Source organism: Musa acuminata, chromosome BXJ1-10, assembly GCF_036884655.1.
Source record: "Musa acuminata AAA Group cultivar baxijiao chromosome BXJ1-10, Cavendish_Baxijiao_AAA, whole genome shotgun sequence".
NCBI classification, from domain to species: Eukaryota; Viridiplantae; Streptophyta; class Magnoliopsida; order Zingiberales; family Musaceae; genus Musa; species Musa acuminata.
In genome coordinates, this window is record NC_088336.1 from 22,548,518 (window position 1) to 22,571,461 (window position 22,944).

At 37.7% G+C, this 22,944-nt stretch overlaps 3 protein-coding genes across 5 annotated transcripts; 2 read left to right on the forward strand and 1 right to left on the reverse strand.

Moving 5' to 3' along the window:
* Positions 1–1,470: 1,470 nt before the first annotated feature.
* On the forward strand, positions 1,471–3,929 carry LOC104000690 (uncharacterized). Its single transcript, XM_009422794.3, has 2 exons — positions 1,471–1,614; positions 2,630–3,929. The coding sequence occupies exon 2, from the start codon at positions 2,769–2,771 to the stop codon at positions 3,564–3,566; it is 798 nt and encodes a 265-aa protein (XP_009421069.2). The 5' UTR covers positions 1,471–1,614; positions 2,630–2,768; the 3' UTR covers positions 3,567–3,929.
* Positions 3,930–5,899: 1,970 nt separating this feature from the next.
* On the forward strand, positions 5,900–10,390 carry LOC104000688 (uncharacterized). 2 transcript variants are annotated; one of them, XM_009422792.3, is made up of 2 exons: positions 5,900–6,278; positions 7,827–10,390. In XM_009422792.3, exon 2 carries the CDS (start codon positions 7,869–7,871, stop codon positions 10,206–10,208), a length of 2,340 nt encoding a protein of 779 aa, XP_009421067.2. In that variant the 5' UTR covers positions 5,900–6,278; positions 7,827–7,868; the 3' UTR covers positions 10,209–10,390. The 2 variants fall into 2 exon arrangements, with proteins under 2 accessions (XP_009421067.2, XP_018674457.2); XM_018818912.2 differs by lacking the exon at positions 5,900–6,278 and adding an exon at positions 6,294–6,606.
* Positions 10,391–11,201: 811 nt separating this feature from the next.
* LOC135595536 (uncharacterized) lies at positions 11,202–22,490 on the reverse strand. Of its 2 annotated transcripts, none has more exons than XM_065086567.1 (8): positions 21,900–22,490; positions 20,187–21,497; positions 16,581–18,329; positions 15,177–16,340; positions 14,583–14,687; positions 14,351–14,440; positions 12,405–12,515; positions 11,202–12,321 (listed from the first exon to the last, which is right to left on the reverse strand). In XM_065086567.1, exons 1-8 carry the CDS (start codon positions 21,960–21,962, stop codon positions 11,797–11,799), a joined length of 5,118 nt encoding a protein of 1,705 aa, XP_064942639.1. In that variant the 5' UTR covers positions 21,963–22,490; the 3' UTR covers positions 11,202–11,796. The 2 variants fall into 2 exon arrangements, with proteins under 2 accessions (XP_064942639.1, XP_064942640.1); XM_065086568.1 differs by having other exon boundaries at positions 12,156–12,292.
* Between the last annotated feature and the right edge of the window lie 454 nt (positions 22,491–22,944).

The window sequence follows — 22,944 nt, forward strand, 5'->3', positions numbered from 1 at the left end:
AAGAATGACAACAAAGGTAAGATATGAGCCGATTATAATATCTTTAAATGGATTTATAACGATAGTGTTGATGAGTCTTAGGGTTTTAATTATTTGCTTTATTATGTCTTTTAAGATTTTAGAAAATAATTTATATGAGTTTTAATAGGAGGTTTGATGGAAACTATGAAAGTTTCAACGTATTTCAAAAAATAATAACAAGTATTTTAATCAATTTTTACTTATTCTTAGATTCATGTTTATATATTTTGAAGAAGTATTCATTTATGGTAAGGAAAGACAACAATAGAAGAGTGAGATATGATATTTTTAGTTATTGAATTAAGAAGTCGTAATTCTATTAAAAAATACTTTTTTATGAATATTTGTAAAAAGGTAATGGCTCCATAGGAATTATAAAAATAATATATAATTCAAAAAAACCCAAAAATATTTTGGTAACTAAAATATTAGAAAGCCGATAAACATTATAATTGAATTAGGAACAAAGTTAGAACATGGTTAGGAAAAACCAAAGTAAAATAATAATTTTTAATGGTTTAGGAATATAATTTTATTTAGCATTAGAGTTTTCTTATTGGAATTAAGAATAAAGTCTAATTTGGAATAATAATATAATATTTTTTTGTTAATTGAACTGAAATTGGAATGTAGTGGGAAAGTATCACAGGATTCTTAATTGGTTTAAAATGATGTTGATTTATAATATATGGTTTAAATTAAAAGTATTTTTTTTTAACAAGGTTATGAGTAAAATATGGTGAGGAAGACTGATTGATACAGTGCACTTTATAATAGCTTTTAAATAATTTAAATTTAGGATTTAACTAAAAGTGAGTCCATAAGTAAAATATGATGATGACATCCACAAAATAAAATTTTCTAATTATTTTGCTTACTTTTTAAGATATATTTAAGTTTTATTTATTTATTTTTTATTGTATCATGATTTATGTTTCATCATCATACGAATATACGAATATCGATACCTATGAGTCGATAGTCATTATGAAATATCATAATAACATCACTCCTCGATCAACTCGATTGCGATCATTCTTATAATTAAATCATCAACATTTTACGATTATGATCTCATATGAAAAAAAATAATTAAGTACATATAAGAGGAGATTTTTTTATTTATTAAAAAAATTAAATTAACTTGAGTTTTGATTTTTCAATCAAAGATGGCTCTCATCAAAACATACCACTCTTAGTCGACATTGAGTTATGTGGGCGTCTGCGCTGGAAAGATCATTTCTAGTCGTACATAGGCGTGGACGATGACACGCGCCATGTCATGTTTCGCGTGATACATCACAACATCCCACGTAGACCGAATGGAAGCCGGCAACCACGATACGATCCCGTTGCCATCGGTGCACCGTCAGATTTGAAATGGATGGACGAGATGGACTCATGGTATCCCTCTGCTTAGGACAATCTCGTAAACATGGAACCGTCGTTGCGGGCCCCATAGGAGCTCGGAATCTCCATTCCTGATATGGGGATCAGGGCTCGAGACGGAAGAGGGCCGAGGGTATGCGGCGGCTCTTCGTTCCTCCATTGCCATCCTTCTCCCGTTCGTTTCTGCTTGTTGATTCTTGCCGGGTAAGATCGTTTCCTCGATCGATCTCTCGTTCTATCTATCTCTCTCTCTCTCACATGGCGGAAAATTCGTCTTGTGGAAAATCTCGTTTTTTTTATTGGTCGCTAAAAATGCGATGTTTATTTAGTTGGTTTGTAGAAATTTCGTATTTAACCGCAGATTTTTGTCTATTCCGGTGGACTCTGTCCGTGCTTGATGAATTCTTTGTTATTATCGAGCAATCGGTATGTCGTTGTTTTGTCCTTCTCTTAGGAAGTTTTGGTGAATTATGTTGCATTACTGTGAGTGATGCATTTCCCCATTTCATCGTGAATCCACAAATTTATTGGATTTTGATATGGAGTTTAGGTTTTCTCTGATCGTGCACAAATATACTGACGGATATATGGTTTTCTGGCTTGGGTTTCCATGGAAGCTAATTCTTTGTCGTAATTTATGGTTTCCTTAGAAGAAAGGAAAAATCGTCATAATTAGCGTATTAGATCGAGCGAGAGCATCACTTATATTGCTGGAAACGATTAATTCCGATTGTACGGATCATGAAACGTTTACATATATCTAGTGGATGAAAAAACGTGCGTGTTGTCTCTATGGCGATTTGCATAGCCGTTGTTCGTTTTTTGCATCGTCAACAATTTGTGCGCGTAGTTGATTACCCTTTCTCTTATTTTGTCGTAACTTCTGTGGGATCTGTTATTGGCTGATCATCCTTGTCGTATATATTTCTTTTTTTTTCTTATTAAAATGTGTTGTATTCGTCATATTCAAGGAACATTATGATTCACTTATTGTCAGTGTATTTGGCTTGATTGCAGTATTTTTTGTTTACCATGCTATATTGCAGGGGTATGGAAGTTGATGATTCATAACTAATCTTGCATTTATATGCCGCTTTCCAATCTTAATCATCTTTTTGGAATTTTGCAATTTCTAATAAGCATATAATGTATATGTCAAACTTGATGGTGAAGGGTCTTTTAGTCAGATCTTAGTGTTGCTTTAATCTTCTCATTTCAGGTTTGCTTCGAGGGGCCTCTTACAATCCAGCTCGATTGAAGAGTAATATCTGGTGGTCATCGTGATAAATTCTGCTCGAATCTTTGTGGTTGTGAGCACGTACACCTCTTCCATATATTGTTAAGTTTTCCATTATCACATGATGTGGAAATTTGCATCGAAAGCAATTACCGGAAAATTATGCGCAAGTACCAAAAAATCAAGCTCTCAAAATCCTGATTGCTCTGATGATGAGGTTTCTTCATGCACTAGCAAGGAAGACGGTTTGGAGTGCCCGATCTGCTGGGAATCCTTTAACATTGTTGAGAATGTGCCTTATGTCTTGTGGTGTGGCCACACCCTATGCAAGAATTGTGTCCTGGGGCTTCAGCCGGCAGTAGTTAAACTTCCAACTGTCCCCGTCCGGCTACCTCTGTTCATCTCATGCCCATGGTGCAACATCTTATCCTTCCGTCTGGTTTACAAGGGCAACCTCAGATTTCCTCACAAAAACTACTTCCTGCTTTGGATGGTTGAGAGATTGAATGGTGATAGTCAGAGATCTCAGTCCACAGTCTGCCAGAATCTGTGGTCTTCAAGCGGCAGCCAACTCTTACAAAATCATGGTTACGATCATCACAACCAAGTATCTTCCCATGTGCTTGCAGAGCAATCAAACTCTAGCCAAACAGGTCTAGGCCACCTTGTTGGCGTTTATTTCAACACAGAGAGGATACATGCTACATTTCGGAAGTCTCTGGCGTTCATTATTGAACAGACTGCTAAGATACCACTTGTAATAATCTTCCTCCTTATAGTTCTTTATGCCATTCCTGCCAGTGCTGCCATCTTGGTGCTGTATATCCTGATCACAATCCTGTTTGCTGTGCCATCCGTTTTGGTTCTGTATTTTGCATACCCTAGCTTGGATTGGCTTGTCAGGGAAATCCTCACATGACATTCTCTATTGGCCAAGGCAGCTCTAAACTGATGGCTGCTAATCGTCGAGTGAATGGATGGATGATTAATTCTCTGAAATTCTATTACCGACTGTAATTTGTGTACAATAGTTTTCTTTTAATCTCAAATTTCTGCACTTAGCCATCATGCTCGTGGAAGATGGTGGTAGTCGCAGCTAATATATGTTGGGAAGGCATTATCTTTAGATTGTTGGAGGTTTTAATATTACCTTCCACCTCAAAAAATGTAGTGTTCTTGAATGGGCAAGGTCTTTAAAGTTTAAACATTCTGGTTTTAGTGTATATCATTCGTGGTATGGCATCATGGCAAATCATATATCTTTCCATTTGATGGTTTTTCATGGTATTCTTCAATTTGTTTGTCTTTCATGCTGTTCTCATTTATTTTGGATGTTCAAGTTGGTAAGCTATTCATTATTGTACAAAGAGCTTAAGTTCATACCTGGTATTCAATTGTTTTACTTGTTCGTCGGCTTGTCTGCAAATTGTGGTTTCCATCTTATGATGCTGTTTTACAATTGATGCCCGAAAGATCGGAACCGGGCTTTTGTTTATTTTCTTTTATTGAGCAGAGAGTCCTCTTCCATCCTCCAGTAGAAGACATCCACAGTGGCGGCAGCTACTTCAGTTTTGTTTATCTTGTTACTGCCCAAGGATTTGCACTACGAACATTCATGCCAAGATGTCATGCGATTCTCCAAAAGGTTCTAATTTAAATTCTATCTATCTGGTTGAAATAGTCTTTCCATTAGAATTTTCTGCCATGGACAGCAAGTAGAACTTGTGGGTCTGGTTTCCTGGAAGCTGGAAGCTCCTGAACTGTGCTTGTTGTGGATGTTTTTAGTACTGTACTGTGGTTTGTGCATGATGATCTGGCTAGCAGCACCTTGTTTTCTTTTAATCAATTCGTAAGTGAATTACATGAAGGTTAGATTTTACAAACCTTTAATGAATCTACCTATTTTGGTGGAGTACCACACCATCTACTCAATTAAAATCTAGATTGGTACTCCACAAATTGTGACACACCTGCCATGAACATTTGCTAGGTACTCCACATATGTACTCAATAGAATTGTGAAGGATTGTATCAATTATCAACCCATATGATCCACTGATAATTTGTTGGTTTGAATCTAAGTAAAGTCGCATCCAATCTTGCGCCACCTAAAAACGTTATAAAGTCGACAGATGACGAGCTAAGTATGGAGCAACATTATCTTGCTACCCACTACTCGCATCTAGTCATTTAAAACTCGAGATATCAAGATATTGAGATGATTGATGTTTTGCTTTACTTGTCGCACCCATTACAAAAACAGTTCAAAAATTTATCAAAATAGATCATTTTTAGTCATAAGTGAGTCATGAGTGGACAAACGACAAGCAAAGTGCAAAGTGATACTATCTTGCTACTCGAAAGTCGTATCCAACCTTGTACCACCTAAAAACGTTTTAAAGTAGACGGATAACGAGCAAAGTACGGAACAACATTATCTTACTAATCATGACTCATCATCATCTAGTCTTTTGTGACCAGAGATCTCAAGATATTGAGATGATTTATGTTTTGCTCCACTTATCACACTCATTCAAATCATTTGACTTTAAACTATATAATTAATAAATAATCATAAATAAAAATTTAAAGTGAGCAAAACATAAATTACTTAAGATGTCTCTCATTTGGAGCTAAGACTTTTAATAAAATTTACTATCTATTTTTATTTTTACAAGTAAAATTATCATCTTAAATTGCTAGCCCCTTTCCATTTTTTTTCCCTCTGAATGTTAGTTAGCATAATTAGCAAATTAAAGATCTTCATTCTTACTACCAAAAAAAAAAAAAAAAAGAAAGCAAATTAGACATTTGTTTGATACCTCATGTACTTCAAATAGAAATTTTGTTTAAAAGAAGGTATAAATATCACTACCATATGCGATTATATATTATTTATACATGTTTTAGTTACATTTGCAAGATAATAGTCACAATTGGGTTCGATCCTCACTAATATCGATCTATTGATTTTTGAAAACCATATCATCTATCTCATCTTTATTCTGCGATCAATCTAATCAAGTCTGATCCAACAATCTAATTTGAAATTGTCACTTCTCCTACATGAGTAAAAGTGGCTTCTTACTTTTTTTCCTTTAATGATCAAAGCCACTCATTCCTCACCTCCAAGATTCTCTTACTAAGTAACACCCCCTGTAGAATCCATATCTTAATTGCTTTCCTTAATGGCTAAACAAAATCCTTCGATTGCCACCTTCCTTCGAAGCCATGCTCACTTTTGCGGGTCCTTTTCTTGCGTTCATCCCTCCTTCCCTTCCCTAACCATATAATACCTGTCCTCCCTCTCTCTCTCTCTCTCTCTCTCTCTCCCAAGAAACAGGGTTGTCGAATAGTGTAGTGGCTTGGGGAGCGCACGAAGAATTATTTGACGCTTTCGATCCCAAGTATTTCTAACAGTCGTATCCGACCGTTTCCCTCGTGAGGTGATCGGGACCTGGTTTGGTGATGCTCTGTGACAGGTAACACACGCCATCTTAAAGTAATAAGCGTTGCTTTGCTAGCTTGCTTGCACGATCTCCAAAGGTCTTCTTCCTTGATGGGAGGGAGACTGGTTGTCCTCGAATCGGCGCCTGCTTCTTCGCTTTCTGGTGACGGGACTCACCGAAAGGTGCGACTTCTGTTCCGAGTCATGATTCGTTTTCCATCCTTTCTCGCGGTCTCGTTTGGTATGGTTGCCGGTTTACTGTTTGATGGGTCGAAAGATGGATCTCTTTTGGCGGATTTCGTGATGATTGCTTCTTCCTTTGCTTAAAGATGTGATCTTGATCGGTGGTCTCTTCGGATTTGTTCCAAGGAAATGACCAAACTTTTTTTGTTTATTGATTTAGTTCATAGACTATATCGAAACTTTTCGTAATAAGAACCATCAAAAGACGCGATCTTGATGGATTCTTTGGCTTCTGTCTCTCGGACGGTTTCTATTCACTTGATTTGGGGTTAGTGTTTCTTCACCGATTTAGATAGGCGTAGAACCACCAAATGAAGTCTGGTATAGGTTCTCTTTTTGGCTTAAACGAGTTCGTAGCTACAATTCGTTGACGTTAGCATGCCTTCTATATTGGCTTTCTTATGACGGAAATATCTGTGAGTCACGCCTTGATGGGTTTCTTGGAAACTAGAAGCCGACGAAGACATCTAATAAAAGGCTTCAAGTTTCTTGGGTGGCTTTTTTCTCTTGCTCTTGTCATACTGTGTTTTCTTCAGACGATGCTTCTTTTTTTCTCAGAAACAATTTATAATTCTGTAGTTGTGCAAAGATTTATCTTTATAGTTGTTTGTTTCAGGTTATAGCAACTTGATTTGCATATTTACTACGTTTCTTCTTGCTGAAGATAAATTCTTCTCCTGAAGCAGATTAACCATGTTTCTTACTTTCCTGAGGCTGAAGTAGAGGAAGACCAAAGAAAACTGTGTCAACCAATTAAAAGAGATCTGATGATCTCGAGTTGACTAATGATATTGCATTTAGCAAAACTTTGTAGTAGAAAGGATTAAATAATTGGAGGCCATGGATTATTGTTATCAGATCGTTTTTCTAGTATTATATGTTATTTTGCTTTATATCAGATAGCTGAAATTGTTCAAATACATCGCTGATTACGTCTTATATTAGCAGAGATGAACAAATGAAAAACTGAAAAACTTAGATATACCTTTTTCCTGTCTCACCCTTTTCCTTGATTTCTTTTCTCTTTATTTGTCTCTTTTTTTTGGTCAATCTGAAACAAACAAATAGCAGATGATAACCAGAAGCAGGATTAGATCAGTCCTAATCCAATCAGATTGCCCTTGGTGATGTGGTCTATAGGAAACATCCACCCTCAACTCTGTTCTTTTAGCCTGAGGTGTTCTCTTGTTTTCTTAATTGTTCATCACTTTTCTTGAGTTACTCTGAGATTGATTACACATCACTGGAAGTCTTGACAGCCATTTATCAGCTACCATTGGTACAATGAATGTCAATATCGCAGTATTAAAACCTTGTTGAAACATTCAGCTATGCTGCACAGGCATGTAAATGATATTTCTTACAGGAAAGATAACTAGTAGAACTTACACAATTGAACTTGTTTAAATTTGGCCTTTTCTTTCTGGTATCAATGTTAACTTCTTTAACTCTTATTTCCCTTTTCCCTTCTTTTTCTTTATGTTGCAGATTTGCGTAACAAAAACAAGCTTCTAGCTATCTCAAGGTCCAATGACCAAAAAGATGATGGATACGCGTGCAATCTCCGTAAACCCTGATACAAAACGAGAGAGGAGGATATCCTCAACTGGTGAATTAAGTACTGGAGGTTCATTAGTTTCTTCAACAAGCAGCGAAAAACCTCTTCCTAATTATCTAAGGGCTTCTACAAGCTCCTGCCATGATTTTTGTAAATACGGACGGAAACATGATTTCGATGCTGAGACTAAGCATCCATTTCTTCTCAAATCAGGAAAGAAGTTGACTCTTAGAGAAGAGTTGCTGCAAGTGAACAGTGTAAATGTAGAAGAGAGATGGAAGAGGCTTACGACTAAGCCGAAGTCCTCATCTCATCAAAGAGCTGAATTTCCTGATACTACAGCAGTCAGTAAGCAGAAAGCTGCATCAAAGATCAAGGAGGTCAGATTGCTAGAGCAACATGCTGACATGAAGTTGCAAATTTCATCATCAATCCAGAAAAGCAGTATATCTAGTGATTCGGAAGGTCCTCCAACATCACAGAATGAAGAAACTCAGGTGAAAAGTATGAACATAGGGGATCAGAAGATGAAACAAGTTACCAAATCGAAGACTTTAAACAAGTCTCAATCATTCTCTTCCAAGCTTAAAGTTGGTGAGCAGATGGGTACTTCTCTTGGCAATGGAATTGATGGAAGTCAGAAGTCAGGTATCATCAAGAGGAATATTTCTTCACCTCTCCAAGAAGCCACTTCCTCTACTAAACCGAGATTGATTAGGCAAACGTCTTCGAAGAGCGACATCACACATGATGGACCTCAAAAAATTGGACAAAAGCCACTAGTGCATAATGAGGTTCCTCAAGTTGAAGCTAAACATGTGACATCTAAGAAAGCCATTAAAAGTCCAACCGAAGGATCAGGATCATCACTTACTCCTTCACATGGACCAATTGAGCAAAGAAACAAGAAGGTATTATATGATAAGAGTAGGGAAATAACAAGAACATTAGAAAGGAAGATGCTGAAACCATCCACAGCTTCTCCATCGCTCAAGCATATTGGTGATGAAACCTCGAGTTCAAAGCAAAGTAAATACAAGAATGGAAAACAAACAGTCTCCATGAAGAACCAGAAAGTTGGGAACAACGCTGAGCTTGTTACTCGAAACAATGAGAAGAATACATTGTATGTCATTGATAAGATTCCAGAGAAAGTCGATTTGGATTCTGTAGAGCAGAACTCATCAAAAGTGGAGAACACTGTTTATGATCTCTCAGAACAGCCACTGTCAAAATATGAAAGTATTGATTCGGATTCCCTTCAGGAGACATCACCGAAGCCAGATAATTCAGACACGGGCATCCTGGGGCACAAATTGCTGGAACCAGAAAACATTAGTGCTGCCTCTCTTGAATTGAGACCTGATGATAAAAAAAAGTTCCAAGTAAAGAATGCCGATATGGACTTCCTAGAGCAGAGATCACTGAGCCCAGAAAACATTGATTTTGATTCTCTGGAATTGATACCTGATGATAAAAAATGGCTAGAACCAGAAAATGCTGATAAGAATTCTCTAGGGGAAAATTTGCTGAAGCCAGAAGAAAACGGTTTTGAGTCCTTGGTGAAACCCACTGACCAGGAATTGCATGGACCAAAGAGTGCTGACACCGAATCTCTAGAGCAGGAATTGCTGAAACTAGAAGACATTGATCTTGATTCTCTTAACGTTCAGAATTTGCTTGAACAAGGTAATGCTGATAAGGATTTTCTTGAGCAGAAGCTGCTGAAACCAGAGAACATTGATCTTGATTCCCTTGAGCTGTATCCCAGTGATGACCAGTCATCCCAGTTAGGATCAGATGATGAAGAGATTGAGGAAATAGAGTCTGCTTCTTCTGAATCATCTGAATCAGAGTCAGTAAATGAACCTTCAAAAGATGAACAGAAGAAAAGGTCCAGAATAGATGCAGTTGTCCACCCTGAAGATAAACTTTCCACACCTCACAAATTGAAGTTTAGGAGAGGTAAGATAATTGAACTTCAACCTGAATGCAAAGGTCTAAGAAGGCTGAGATTCAGAAGAGGAAGACTAATGTCTAAGAGTGCCGATGATGATCAAGTCGAAAGGATGAACTTCCAAAGGAGTGAGATGGGTGCACCAGCTAGTGATCCTAGTCCAGAATCTAAAGGTGTTGTGCTGAAACATCAAGATATGCAGGAGAAGAAAGACATCCAAGGCCTGTTCAACAATGTGATCGAAGAAACAGCAAGTAAACTAGTGGAGAGCAGGAGGAGCAAGGTGAAGGCATTGGTTGGCGCCTTTGAAACTGTGATATCTCTTCAAGATAGCAAGCCAGCATCTACAGGCTAAATGATCAGTTTGGTGACTTTTCTTTTTTGGTGATAGCTAAATTGAATGCTCATGGTCCCATGTGTTTATTTTCCAACATTAAATGGTGTGCATATATAAATACATATTATTTTTTTCGTTAAAGATTCAAGAATATTTGTTATGTATAACTTTATGTTCAGAAAAATGGCTTGGTTTGAGAAGGTTTTGTTGGTTTCAGAAGTGACTCTTGTTATGATGTCTTTCTTTCATGGTAAGGGATTTATGATCCTCTATTCTAATTCATTACCAATGTCATCATTTTCATACTCAAAATACACATGCATTTGGCTTCAGTTTTACTTGAATAAGTGTGCTAATCTGCATAATGTTTGTAGCTTGTTCTTGTGACTTAGATAAATTTGGCTTTCGATTTTGGTAGCTTGTGCATTGCATGGATGTATTCTAAATCACGAGTGTTATTAGCCAACTTGGATCCAAAATGTTCATTGAATGCATTAGCTGATGCTGGGAAAGATGGCTTTTCTCTTGCATTAGCTGATTGTGTGTGTTGGGTTACTGCAGAGGGCAAAGGTTTCACTGAAATCAATTACTCCTTTTACAGTGTTTTACTCTTTCCATCTGTGTAACAAATCAAATCAGTTTCCTATTTCCTAGTTCCCACAGTGAATTAGCTGAAGAACAACTGTAATTCCATATGACAACCTCAGTTCTTCCCCAGTATAATGTGACTACAATTGTTTCTGATTATCAAGGTTCCATGTTGATTTTTCTTCATGCTCTAAATTTTATGCATTTTTTTCTTTTCTGAATGCTAGTTCCTCTTTTGTTCATAATGCTTCATAATCTTTGTGAGAATCTAAACAAATGAGCCCATGTAGTAAAAAAAAAAAAGGAAAAAAAAATACTGCAGCGATCAGCATGCATGTTGTCTCCATGCTTGCTTTCCTCTGCTGTTTATTATGGACACAGCAACTCTGAAAGAAGCATTAGTCATAAGCAACAACAGGGCAATTCTGAAAGAAACATGAGCTATAGTTATAAACATGATGTATCAATTCATACATCAAAAGTAGGCTTATTCTGGGTTGGCTATTATACAGTCATCTTGAACACCCATCTGGTTGGGTTCATGACATTCTTTAGGAGCATCTTTGGTAAAGTACATCTATTGGTCATTCTCTAAGAAAAAAAAAAATATTTCCTTTTCCCACATAACCGATCAGCTACCTCTTAAAAATCCAACAGTCAGCGATAATGGTTCAGTATCTGCTATCTGGATTCCTGTTGAGTCATCTAGAGCATTAATGCTAACCTGCTGTAGCCATCATCCAAAGACTTGAAAAAATCGATTCCTTGGTGACGCGATAAGCACTCAGCTATCAGGCAAACATAGATCCGTACCAATACACCTTGTTTGGCAGCCGATGCTGTGTCCTCTCCTGTGCAGATGCAGCAGCTTGAAGTCCTGACAAGAACTTCTGGCAGTTGCAGAAGTGAGAATTGAAGTGAGAAGTGTTCCTTGAATCTTAAAGGAGCATCCCAATTACAAACTTGCTATGGCAGGGCCTTTTTTAAAGTTGTGGGATGTTGACTCTGACTAGCCATGCTACACCTGCTGGCTTAGGGCCTCGGCTAAAAAGAATTCTTCGGCTTTATCCAGGAAAGAGATTGGAAATCTCCAATGCAACATGAAACATGAAGAAGCTTCTGTGCTTGATAGGTTGTGTTTGAATACCCACTCGTCAAAAGTCCTAGTTCCTCTACAATCCCTTTGGATTTTTGTTTTGTTAATTTTGGTGGTGCTGCTTGAAAGACCTTTTCCCAATGAAGCTCGAGTGTTTTTACGGATGGATCTTGCATGAATCTCACTCTGGGGCTTTCTAGCATCTGAAACCATCTGATTACTATCAGTTGCATCACTTACGGAAATATTTGACTGCACTGAATCAGGTTGGACTGACAGCAATGCCTGCTTGCAGGACTTGAGCAAAGAAAGCAACATGTCGGTGCTAAGTTCTTGCAGAACAATACCTCTGTTCTGTTCACATCCATAACAACCAGCCACGAGTGTGCCGGCCAAAATAGGAGTCAAATCTGCGTCACTGAAGAAAACGAAGGGTAGATCGCAGACCTATTTTGATTTGATAAGCAAATTAGATTTGCTTGAGGGCAACAAAATATTTAAAAATCCACTGATTCTAAAAGGATATTTACCTTCTGCAGTATGGTTGGACTCTTTCCCCATCTGAGAACTGCTTGATTCCCAGAATGAAATAAAGAAAAATAACCAAGAAGCAACAACGACTCCAGGAGAAGTAGACCGACCTAAAAAGCACAAGAAATCATAATGATAGACCTTCAGAAAGTATGTACAACACCTGTACTATCAGAACATTAAAAAGACAATGCCATGCAATGATCAGTAAAATGTGATGCCTACAGAGGGAAGAACAAGCCACTATAAAATCAGATTCAATGATCCTTAGGGAACACCTGCATTATAAACGGAAATTATGGCATCAAATTTGCAAGGACCATTTAGGTTCAGCTTCTACAGTTGTAACATTCCATGCACAAGAAATGGACTTTACCAATCTTATTACCAATTTTATATGTATGCATGGGGAACTTGTACCAATGGATAAGGAGATGGTGCTCGAAGACACAAAAAGTTTGTCAACAAAAATGTAAATATATATATATATATATATATATATATATATATATATATATATATCTGGACAAAAGAAGATCTGCAAAGTGAAATTTTTATGGATATTTCCTAAATAGATGCATAAATAAGCAAAATATGTTATAGGAGAAAGATTTAGGTGCCAATTAGGAACCAAAAAGCATCTTTATAGAAGTTTCACTTTAGTCCTTGTCTCCTTGAAAGTTCCTTAATGCACTAACAAATAAAAAAGAAAGATGTAATAATCAACCATTAAGCCACACCCAACCAAAGTTACACCAGCTTGAGATCTGAAATACTTTGTTTGAATGTGGTTAACAAAAGGCAGCTAAACCTGTAGTCTCAAGCAAGGCTTGTCATATCACGACATACCGCCTAGTACAGGCGATATGTACCAGTCTGATAAGGGACTGGTATGGGTGATACATATCAATCTATTGGTATGCCCCATCGTACCATGTGTCGATATATCAGTACAGATTGATACGTATCATACCGATGGCCGATTGGTACATCTATACAGGCTAGTAAGGCGAACATTAGTCTCAAGCAAACTGAACTCAACCATAGCATCTGCAGATAGGACTAGACACTCAAACTAAACATATGTGATATTTCCACTGTTGCAGGGTCTGGAAAGGTCATATTCTTGTAGCCTTACACCCACACTTTTGTTTTTCTTTTTGTCTTGCACCCACATCACTAGGGGACATTTCTGTGAGTTGCACACATCAAGTTCTCATGACAATAGCATAATCTTACTGCTGCTCCATGACAACAAATACATGATTTCCAGGTAGCATAGTTGCAACCTTAACTGACTAACAGTTGACAAGTAGGCTTGCCTTCTTTGACCAAATGCAACACTAAAAAGCAGTCTTACAAGAAAAAAAAATTAAATTTTGTTGACATACAACTTGGCTGGCACACAATTGCCAAATTCAGGTCATTGTCCCCAGCCCTTTGGATTACCTTTCAGTTCAGACTTGGTACTTGTCGCTATATTTTCCCTTAAACTAACACCCTGAAGTTGTAAGGAAACTCAAGGGAAAGGGAGGAATTGATGAAAACATAAAGGGAACAGTAAATTAGAACTAAAATTTCATGACTGATTGACAGAAAAAGAATCATAAGTTTTTCTCATGTACGATAATGTGATTGATTGACTTGCAAGTCTAATAGCTGAAGGCTTAGAAAGGTTGCTTCATACTGGTTTGGAGAATTTTGCATTCTTAGCCTTTTTTATATAACATCTGGGTGAAACACAGAGAATAGGCAATACATTTCTTGGTAATTTGGTAAAAATTGCATGTACACCTATATATCAGATACTGTGACGCTGAATCGAAATAGAACCTTGTAATCTGCATCTAAGATTAAAATATTTTATATAAAATTGCACTAAAACAAATTAGCCAATCATTAGGCACATCATCCATCTTGTAATATAATAGAACCTTGCACTTACCTGATCATAAGCTGCTTTCCACTTGTTCGTGCAATGGGTCAGAAGAAAACTCATCAAGTGAAAAAATTCGACTTTTAGATCTGATCTAGCCTGAAACAAATTGCAAATATGAGGACATGATACTAAAACATGCAACACATCATGCCATTTATGTGAAAAGGATAACTAAAACTCATGAATTGGGCATTGTAAAACACCAAGAATTGGCACTGACTAAAAAAAAAAATATTACCAGCATACTTTGCAGAGTAGCAATATCCAAGCTTGCCAAATTATTCAAAACTTTCAATACACCAGTAGCTACTTCTTCAAAATTCGATGGAAGGACATACGATCCCTGCAATTAAAGTTTATCAAAACATGAAGTCTAAGTTCACAAGGCAGTCCTCTTTTCTAAAGGACCTTGGGAATTTGACACTTAGGCCATTCCAAGAACCTACGTGAATATTTTTCTTTTACTTATTAGTTAGATTTTTTTTTTTTTGTAAGTAATTTAAGGTGAAGGTGAGATTTGCACTTCAGACATTGCTATCAGTAGTCAAAATTTTTACTAGTTAAACTGACACCTCCAACAACTAGAGACAGAGAATAAAAACACTGCATTGAAACTGAATGTATGAACAAATAAGGATCTGAACAACAAAACAATTGTACTCCCAGACATGCTACTGTTGCTTCAGAAAGAAGAATGGTAAGAAAAAATTAATAGTATTTATATAAAAAAGATGTTCTTGGCTGGGTCACAAAAGCCAACTTTATATGAAAAAAACTGTTGATATGCAATGGAAGATGATTTGCATGTTCTCTTGTTTATGTAAAAAAGTACCTGCTCGGATGACAATTTGTTGTTCGCCTGAAGTAGCACAGCTGTTAAGAGTGATGGAAGACTAACAAGGCCAGTATCAGAAATAGCAGAGATAAGAAATGCTAGGGGCTGCTTCAAGCTGACCGCCTTCCTGTTACCAGAATTATTACGAGTGGTGTGCTCATCAGCTCCTTTTCTCTCCACAGAACAACTGGAGTTCTTTTCATCCTTCTTCACTGGCAATGATTTTGCATGCTCTTCTACTACAGGGTTATGGGATTCACCTGATGAAGCTTTCTCTTGTATCTGCCACACAGATTGAACAATTTCTGGACGACATGAAGTATCAGAGGTCTCTCTTCCAGATTCCATATCTATAATTTCTGGTGCATCTGCTAGAGTTTTTCCGCTTGAAAGTATATTCTGTTCCTCAGATAAGTGAACAAATCTGCTCATATGTGGTTCAGTACACTGGTGCAAAGTTGGATGTGATGTGCTATCTCCAGAATTATTAATGGAGCTAGAGGACTCTCCTGTAGCCACATTTTCAGAATCTTTTAACCTTTGAACTTCACAAATTGCTGATGCTTTAGATACACAAGATTCCCAATCAATGGCAGAAAATGTACCAGGTCTTGATGTTATGACTGACAAAAGGGTCAAACTTAAGAGAATTGATGATGGAAATGGAGATCCTTCTATCTGCGGCCTATCATAGAGGGCAAACAGATCACGAAGACGATGAATAACTTGATAAGCTACTATCAGCTCCACCAAACCATCCTGCATATGGAGTTGGCGATCATCAGATTGTATATGGCCCACAATCATGGTTATAGTCCATAAGAAGCCATCCATGATTTCGGCAACTGATTCCAAATTCTCATTGGATGTTTTGCTTGATGAAAGGTTTGTGCTTCCAGAACTGGAAGATGCTGCAGCCTTGATATAATTCTCAAGTGATGCAGACAGCATAGGGATTATGGGAGGCAAAAGATTTTGTGCAAGAAAATAACTCCGATTTGCTGGAAGTGACAGTAATACTCGCAGTAGTCGTAAAAGGTGTACTGTCACTTGACATGCTTCTGGCTTCGAAGTATGGGAAGCCGGTAAGGCAGAGGATATGAAGTCAAGCAAACCAGACTGACGGGATGCATGTAGCTCCACATCCTTTCCCTCAATAAACTGTTTGACATGGAAAATAAAAAGAAACAGCATGAGCCTGAAAAAATATATACAACATAAAAAAGCATTTTTTTAGTAGCTGAAAATGTTATCCTGGATCATCAATATAGCTGAAAATGCTTTTAGTAGCTGAGAAAATTATGCAGTTGGCCATGCAATATGTTAGACAGTATGCATGCATATGGAACTCGAGAAATCAGATGATGAATTATATATACATATACATATATAGAAACATACCTTTATCATGTCAACAATAACTAATCCTATGCTTGCAGCCCCTTCCTTTCGGGCCTGGCGAAGCTTTTGAAGGTCCTGAACCCACTTTCCAATTTTTGCTCTAGCAGCAACCAAGGAAGCTCTATTCCCTATTCCTCCATTTTCACTGCCAATAGGAGGCTCAACAAAGTCATGCTTAAGCGCCATAAGTCTCTGGCGTACTTTCTTAATTCTTCGTTTCAAAGAATGCTGGTGAGTGACATTGACTAACTTTTCAGCAGATTCTGAATTGGCTGACACTGGATTGTCTTCAGTACTGGTTCCGAGTGATCTACTTTGACCTTCTTTGTTAAAACGGCGATGTAGAGGGGAAGACTGGTCCCGAAAATCCATTGAAGCTTTCTCTCGTATTTGCTCCAGGTAATATTTTCGACGCTGTTCACTTTCACGGAGTCTTTCAGCCAGCTTCTGAGCTAGGAGTTCTGCCTCTTCTTGTCGAGCTCTCGCTCTGATTTCCTTTCTCCGAAGTTGTTCCACAGCCTTGGCCTCCCTTGCTGCACTTGATGCCTTGCGTTCCTCTTCTCTTCTAACTTGAGCTTCTTCCTTCTTCCGCTGTGTCTCAGCAAGCCGCTGCAACTTTTCAGCTTCAAGGAGCTTCCGACGTTCCAGCACAGCTTCTTCTCTCGCTATGTCCTCCTTTTGTTTTGTTCTGATTACCTGTAATTTTTCAGCTCTCCTCATTTCTGAGTCATGAAGCTTCTGGTGCAGCATCAGCTTTTTATTCTGTTCATTTAATGAAGTAATAAAGCGAACCTCATTAACCTTGCTGCTTTCATCACCAGCTTTCTTTACAACCTTAGCCAGGTATGCCTCATGGAGATATTCACTACGCTGATGGCGTGCAAACATAACTTCTCTCATTTTAGAGCTACGAACAGCTTGCCACTCACTGACACGGTTTAACTTCTCTGAAGTGCGCTGCAGCTTCTGCACTCGTTCGCTTTCTAGTTGATTCCTAATCCTCATTGCTCTTGCATGCTTTTCTTCTGCTTCTCTTCTTAAATCCATGGCACTCTTTTTCTTTTTATCGGGAGACATTAGTTTATCATGCAACACTCGAGCACGATCCACAACTTTTCTGCCCATACCTGGTGAATATGAGACTCTGGAAGAACTGTGAATTGGAGATTTGAGAATATCCTCCCAGTTTCGCTTTTCTTTCCAAGCATCCATCACCTTCCAATGAGCTGTTTTGAATTTCTGCTTGTCTTTCTCTTTGTCAAGATAAGAACTCTGCTTTTTAACAATATCTACAGCCTTTATATGTTTCTCCATCCTATTTTCAGCTAGTTCTTTATCCTTCTTAAGTGCCTGCTTTTGAATTTCAGTAACAGGTCCCAAAGGTTCTCTCTTACACTTGCCAGATGCAGAAGCAGGCAAGCTATGTGGAGACAAGCGCCCATTTTGTACAAAATGTCTTTTGCCTGGCCTATTTGTGTCTGTATTCTGCTTATTTGAATCCATATTCATCCCATTATTATTTAAGACGATGGTCTGCTTTTCTTTTTTTACATGCAGATATCTAGCATTGGATACTTCATCTACTCCAGATAAGCTGCTAGCAACTTCATGACTTGAGCTGATAGCACCCAAGTTTTTTGCATCTTTAGTTGTATCTTTAGCAGCTCTTTCCAGTTGAATCTTCTTAAAAGCTTCCAGTGAAGAAGATAATATCTCTGCCCTGTGAGGTGAAGTTGTCATGCGGCGAACCTGCAGAATTCCAGATGCTAGCATGTTTTACTATTTCATCCTATGGTTAAGCAGATAAAGGCACAGTCCCTGATGATATATAATACAAGCTCAAGGTTTAGTCAAAATAAGACAATAAATTTATGCTTGTTAACCTGAACCATACGTTTGCAGGCCATCTACTTGTGTAAATTATACTGAATGAAATTTCCAAACTACATTTCTTCAAAGAGCATCTGCTTGTAATCACAAGTCTCAGAAATAGATATATCAACAAACAAAGGAATGTAGATACTTCAAAAATTCAAATCTGCAAGGATTGATTGGAGGCCAAATTAAGCAGAAACTTCTGAATGGTGCCAGTGAGCGAAGATTATTCAATAACTTGTAATTCCATTTTAAGTGTTTCACACCTAGTTGTTGCTTTAGAAATGCTATATTTATGATTTCTCACCTGTTTTTTTCCCCAAAATCCTTGGGTCTAGAAAGATGAACAACAAATAAGAGAGCCATGGATTTAATATAATAATATTGTACAAGAACAGTCTCACATTGGGTGAGATATAACTCTTGTCCTTTTTCAAGCAAAGCATAGTGTACACAAAGACATCAGACTCATCAACCACTAAGACAAATTCTTGGCTACTTTCCGGGGCAAAGTCTACATGGCTGCTGACTTGGATTGTGACATGATATCCTCCCTCTATCTAGTTCATAACTATAAATAAAATATTGTAGAATCTAGTTGGAGCACCCTTTAGTTCATAGCCAAATATTTATCATGTATCAACTTTCCACACATTAATTCTGAAGGAAAATTTCAATTTATCATAAGTGTAGACTTTGACCAGTCTTAAGGCATTTATCCAATCATTTCTTTACACATCTTCTAGGCTTCATTAAAGATCTGCAGCCTATTTATCTTCCAATTTTATGTTAAATTGGTGTTACTCTGTATTGTTAACTGTAGCAGGAAGGAACCCAATAAAACCCTTTGAATTACCAACCTCCCTTTTCTATTCCCCAGTGCTGCAATGTGGCAATCTTTTCACCTTCCCCTGAATAATTATATAACAAATATGGGACAGAAATACCTAACAAGTGCAACTGACTTACTATACATAGAAAACATCATAATATCAGATGTTGTGAAACTAAAACTATATAATAAGCCAAAAACCATACAAAACCTCTAGTTCTCATAAGATCCATAAATTCCAGTTTGTTTAATCTATTCTGATCACCAGAATACTCAAACCACTTTTTGTTTAATGGCCATCTTGATTCTAACAATCAACTAATGCATTCCCTCGAATGAAAGATAGCATTAAAAACTTAGCATTTCAAGTACATAGCAAACCAGCCACAGTATTCTACAAATGGAACTGTGAAAGAATGTTTCAACCTTCAGTGATTTGCAAACATGATGAAAAAAAACACAATAAAAATAATTAAGCTTCGAATCCAATAAGAAGAATCTAATCCCCCTTCAACTTTTTGACTGCACATTTGACAGAAAGGGAACCCAATATTTAATTTTGTGGTTAGAGTTCAATTTACTGTTGACAACAAATAAGAGAACTTCTGTTCATGTTGCCAGCTACAATAAGCTTGCATCAACATGAATTACTATGCTTTCATATTGTTAATCAGAAGTTCAGAACAGATAACTGCACTATGCAACACTAATTACTATCTACATGTCAAATATAGTACATTCATTATATAATCAAGATAACTATTATGTCTACTGTTATATCGAGCCCCTAATCTCGAGGAAGTGTGCATGCAAAGAATGTTCTCGAGGACTAAATTTTGAAAATTATTTTCAATCATCTGCAAAATTAAATAGTCAGATGGAGTACTAATCATGTTTACCTCCCAAGATAATGCATGTGGCCGGCGATGATCAGCCTTTACAATAATTGGATTTCCATCTCTCGATGATTGTGAGGAGGCTTTAGTGTTCTCAAAATGCCCGACTCTACATTTCAGTTCTCTAAAATCAGATGTGGCTTCTTCAAGAACAAGAATAGCTTCATCCATCTGTTCCATATCACACTCCAATTCACAGAGAAGGTAAAGTTCATCAACTGCTCTATTCAGGTTTTCAAAGAGAAAGCACCAAAGCCTTTGCCTAAACCTTTCTTTGCTCTCCCCAGGTTCACCATCAGCAAGACCCGTCCCGACTGTTAAGCCATCACTAAGCTCATTATGACTTTCAATGACAGTTGTAGTTGGAACATGCACCGAAGCTTCAACACCACTCTTCAGGTGTGTAACACCATTTCCCAGATCAAGTATCATGGATGCATTGATGTTAGTATCTGATAATTTGGATGTGTCAAAGACCCCATCCTTGGACTGAAGGTGAGGTTCCCGATGTGTCGTTTGGACAACTCCTTGAACAGGTGATGCAGGAGAGTTTCCAATCATCATATCACTCGAAACCATGTCACCTCCAGTTTTACATGTTGATTTGACAACATCATCAAGGTTTATGTTCAAACTATGAATAGCATCAGTCTGATTGACGATCCCCACCTCTATCTCTTCAGAAGGAAACTCTTTGACCTCTTTCCAAGTCAATTCAATAGGTTCTCTGTGTATATCTGAAGCTAAAATTTGTGCAGGAAGTTGTTCTACATGTGCAGAGGACTCCATAACCCTTCCCTCTTGAAGAGGATCGTGGGTTGATAGATGTAATATTGATTCCATTTCAGAATTTCCAAGTTCCTGTAAGTTACTAGAGGCAGAATCACCACCTGCAGCCTTCACAGGAGCACTTCTATATTCAGAAGAGTCATGCAACTTTAAAGCAACATCTTCAAGATCACCCCACTTAATTTTTGCAACATTGTTGAATGTTTCATGTGTGGACACTTTCTCGACTGTTGTAACCCCAACTTTGAAATCTGTTGCTCTGACCTCAAGACTTTCGCTCTCCTGGACAACCAGTTCATCAATGCAGACCTTATCATGGTCTGTTTTTGATGAAGGGGTAACGTCAACAGCAGCAACAACCTTTAAAGAACAATCAAGTGCCAATTTAGATGGTAAGAATTGTAGTCTGCTGTCAGAGTTCCCAGTCTCATCATCGGTGGATGAATAATAGTGAGGAGAGAAGGTGTTGTTTAAAGATCCTCCAGTAGCTTTCTGGATCGTAAGCTTTCTGCTAGTTCTATGTTTCTGTAAAAGTGATAATAATGATGAGAAGTCAAGTGACTCTATCTTCACATCTTAATTTCAAAATGTTCTCAAGGATCCTAAAGCATTGAATTCACTCATATGAACTGACATAACAAGGTCAGCCACACCTAACATATGCTGAAATTTGTTTTGGGATTATGTGGATTTCTTTTGGGTTTATGCTGCAAACATTTCAGTAGCCATTCACAAAAAGCTCCAGCTGAGATACACAAGGATAACTTGGGTTCCATTGTTTTATTTTCCGTAAGCATCATTCTTAAGACTCCGATTTAAAACAGCATCGTAATTTAAAGAGTCAGAAAATTCCACAGAAGATCAAACAAATCCCGCAATACACGAATACAAAATATAAAATGACGAATAGAAGGAGAAACGCAGTACCTTCTTCACCTCGAACCATCCAGTATCCTTGTCATCACCTACTTGTGTATTGCTTTCCATCATCAAACGATCGCTGATATATCTCCCTTTCTTGATTCGCCAAAAAGTAAACTAAATTACATGAAGTTTTCATCTTGACCCCTAAAAATCGACATTCAAGAACCCTACATACGAAAGCATAAAAGATCCCCAATAGATTCACGCTTATCGAACTAAAATCTTAGTAAACCCTAATATCTTATAGCGAGATCAAGAGAAAAAATGAGTCATTTGCTTCCAAATCCATTTGCCGACGGAAATTCGATCAGGAAACGACTAGAAAGATACAATAGAGATCAAATGAAACAGAAAGAATGGCGATTGAGGTTCAGATGATCAACGATACTTCCCCCGATATTCATCCGCCCAACTACATTGATCCAATCCAAGTGGGGGAAGCTCCTCTCCTACTCGAAAAAAAGGGGCAAAGGTTGAATTTTTGGCGATCGGATGCGCATGGTTCGTCGATGACAGTCGGATTGATGCGACGAACCGGCGATTCTTTCTCCGAATTCCGCAACGGCAGATACGATTCCAGTTTGGTTGCTATTTTATAGCTGACAGCCGAGAACAAGTAGCCTCCCACCGTAAAGCGGCAGGCCACCAATATCAAAGATTTGGAGGGACCTTGATGAAACATATATGGACGGCCGCGATCTCATCTCGACACGGTCTTGGCGGTGGACAAGGTTGCGAATAAATGATCCTTTTAATGATTTATACTACCCGATGTAACACTTCATCTCACCGATTAAAAATGGCCATTATTATAATCGGCATCACTCGTCGGAGTACGGTTTATTTTTCAGAATTATTTTTCTAATTAGAAAGCAAAACGCTTTAATGAAAGAAATATTTTTTGGCGGATATATCATATAACCCTCAAAGGTTGTCCACATTACGTGTGTTTCATATCATGGACATCGTCTCCACGTAATCATGCATTTCATTTATTACTGGTTCGTCTAATCATCTGGTGCAGTTAACCCGTCTGGCCTCGGGGCTC

Coding starts and splice junctions, on each gene's coding strand:
- LOC135595536 (XM_065086567.1), bottom strand. CDS start 21,962: ATGATGGAAAGCAATACACAAGTAGGTGATGACAAGGATACTGGATGG. Junction 18,330..20,186: donor CACATGCATTATCTTGGGAG/GTAAACATGATT, acceptor GGAATTCTGCAG/GTTCGCCGCATGACAACTTC. Junction 14,441..14,582: donor CTACTCTGCAAAGTATGCTG/GTAATATTTTTT, acceptor AATTTGTTTCAG/GCTAGATCAGATCTAAAAGT.
- LOC104000688 (XM_009422792.3), top strand. CDS start 7,869: ATGACCAAAAAGATGATGGATACGCGTGCAATCTCCGTAAACCCTGAT.
- LOC104000690 (XM_009422794.3), top strand. CDS start 2,769: ATGATGTGGAAATTTGCATCGAAAGCAATTACCGGAAAATTATGCGCA.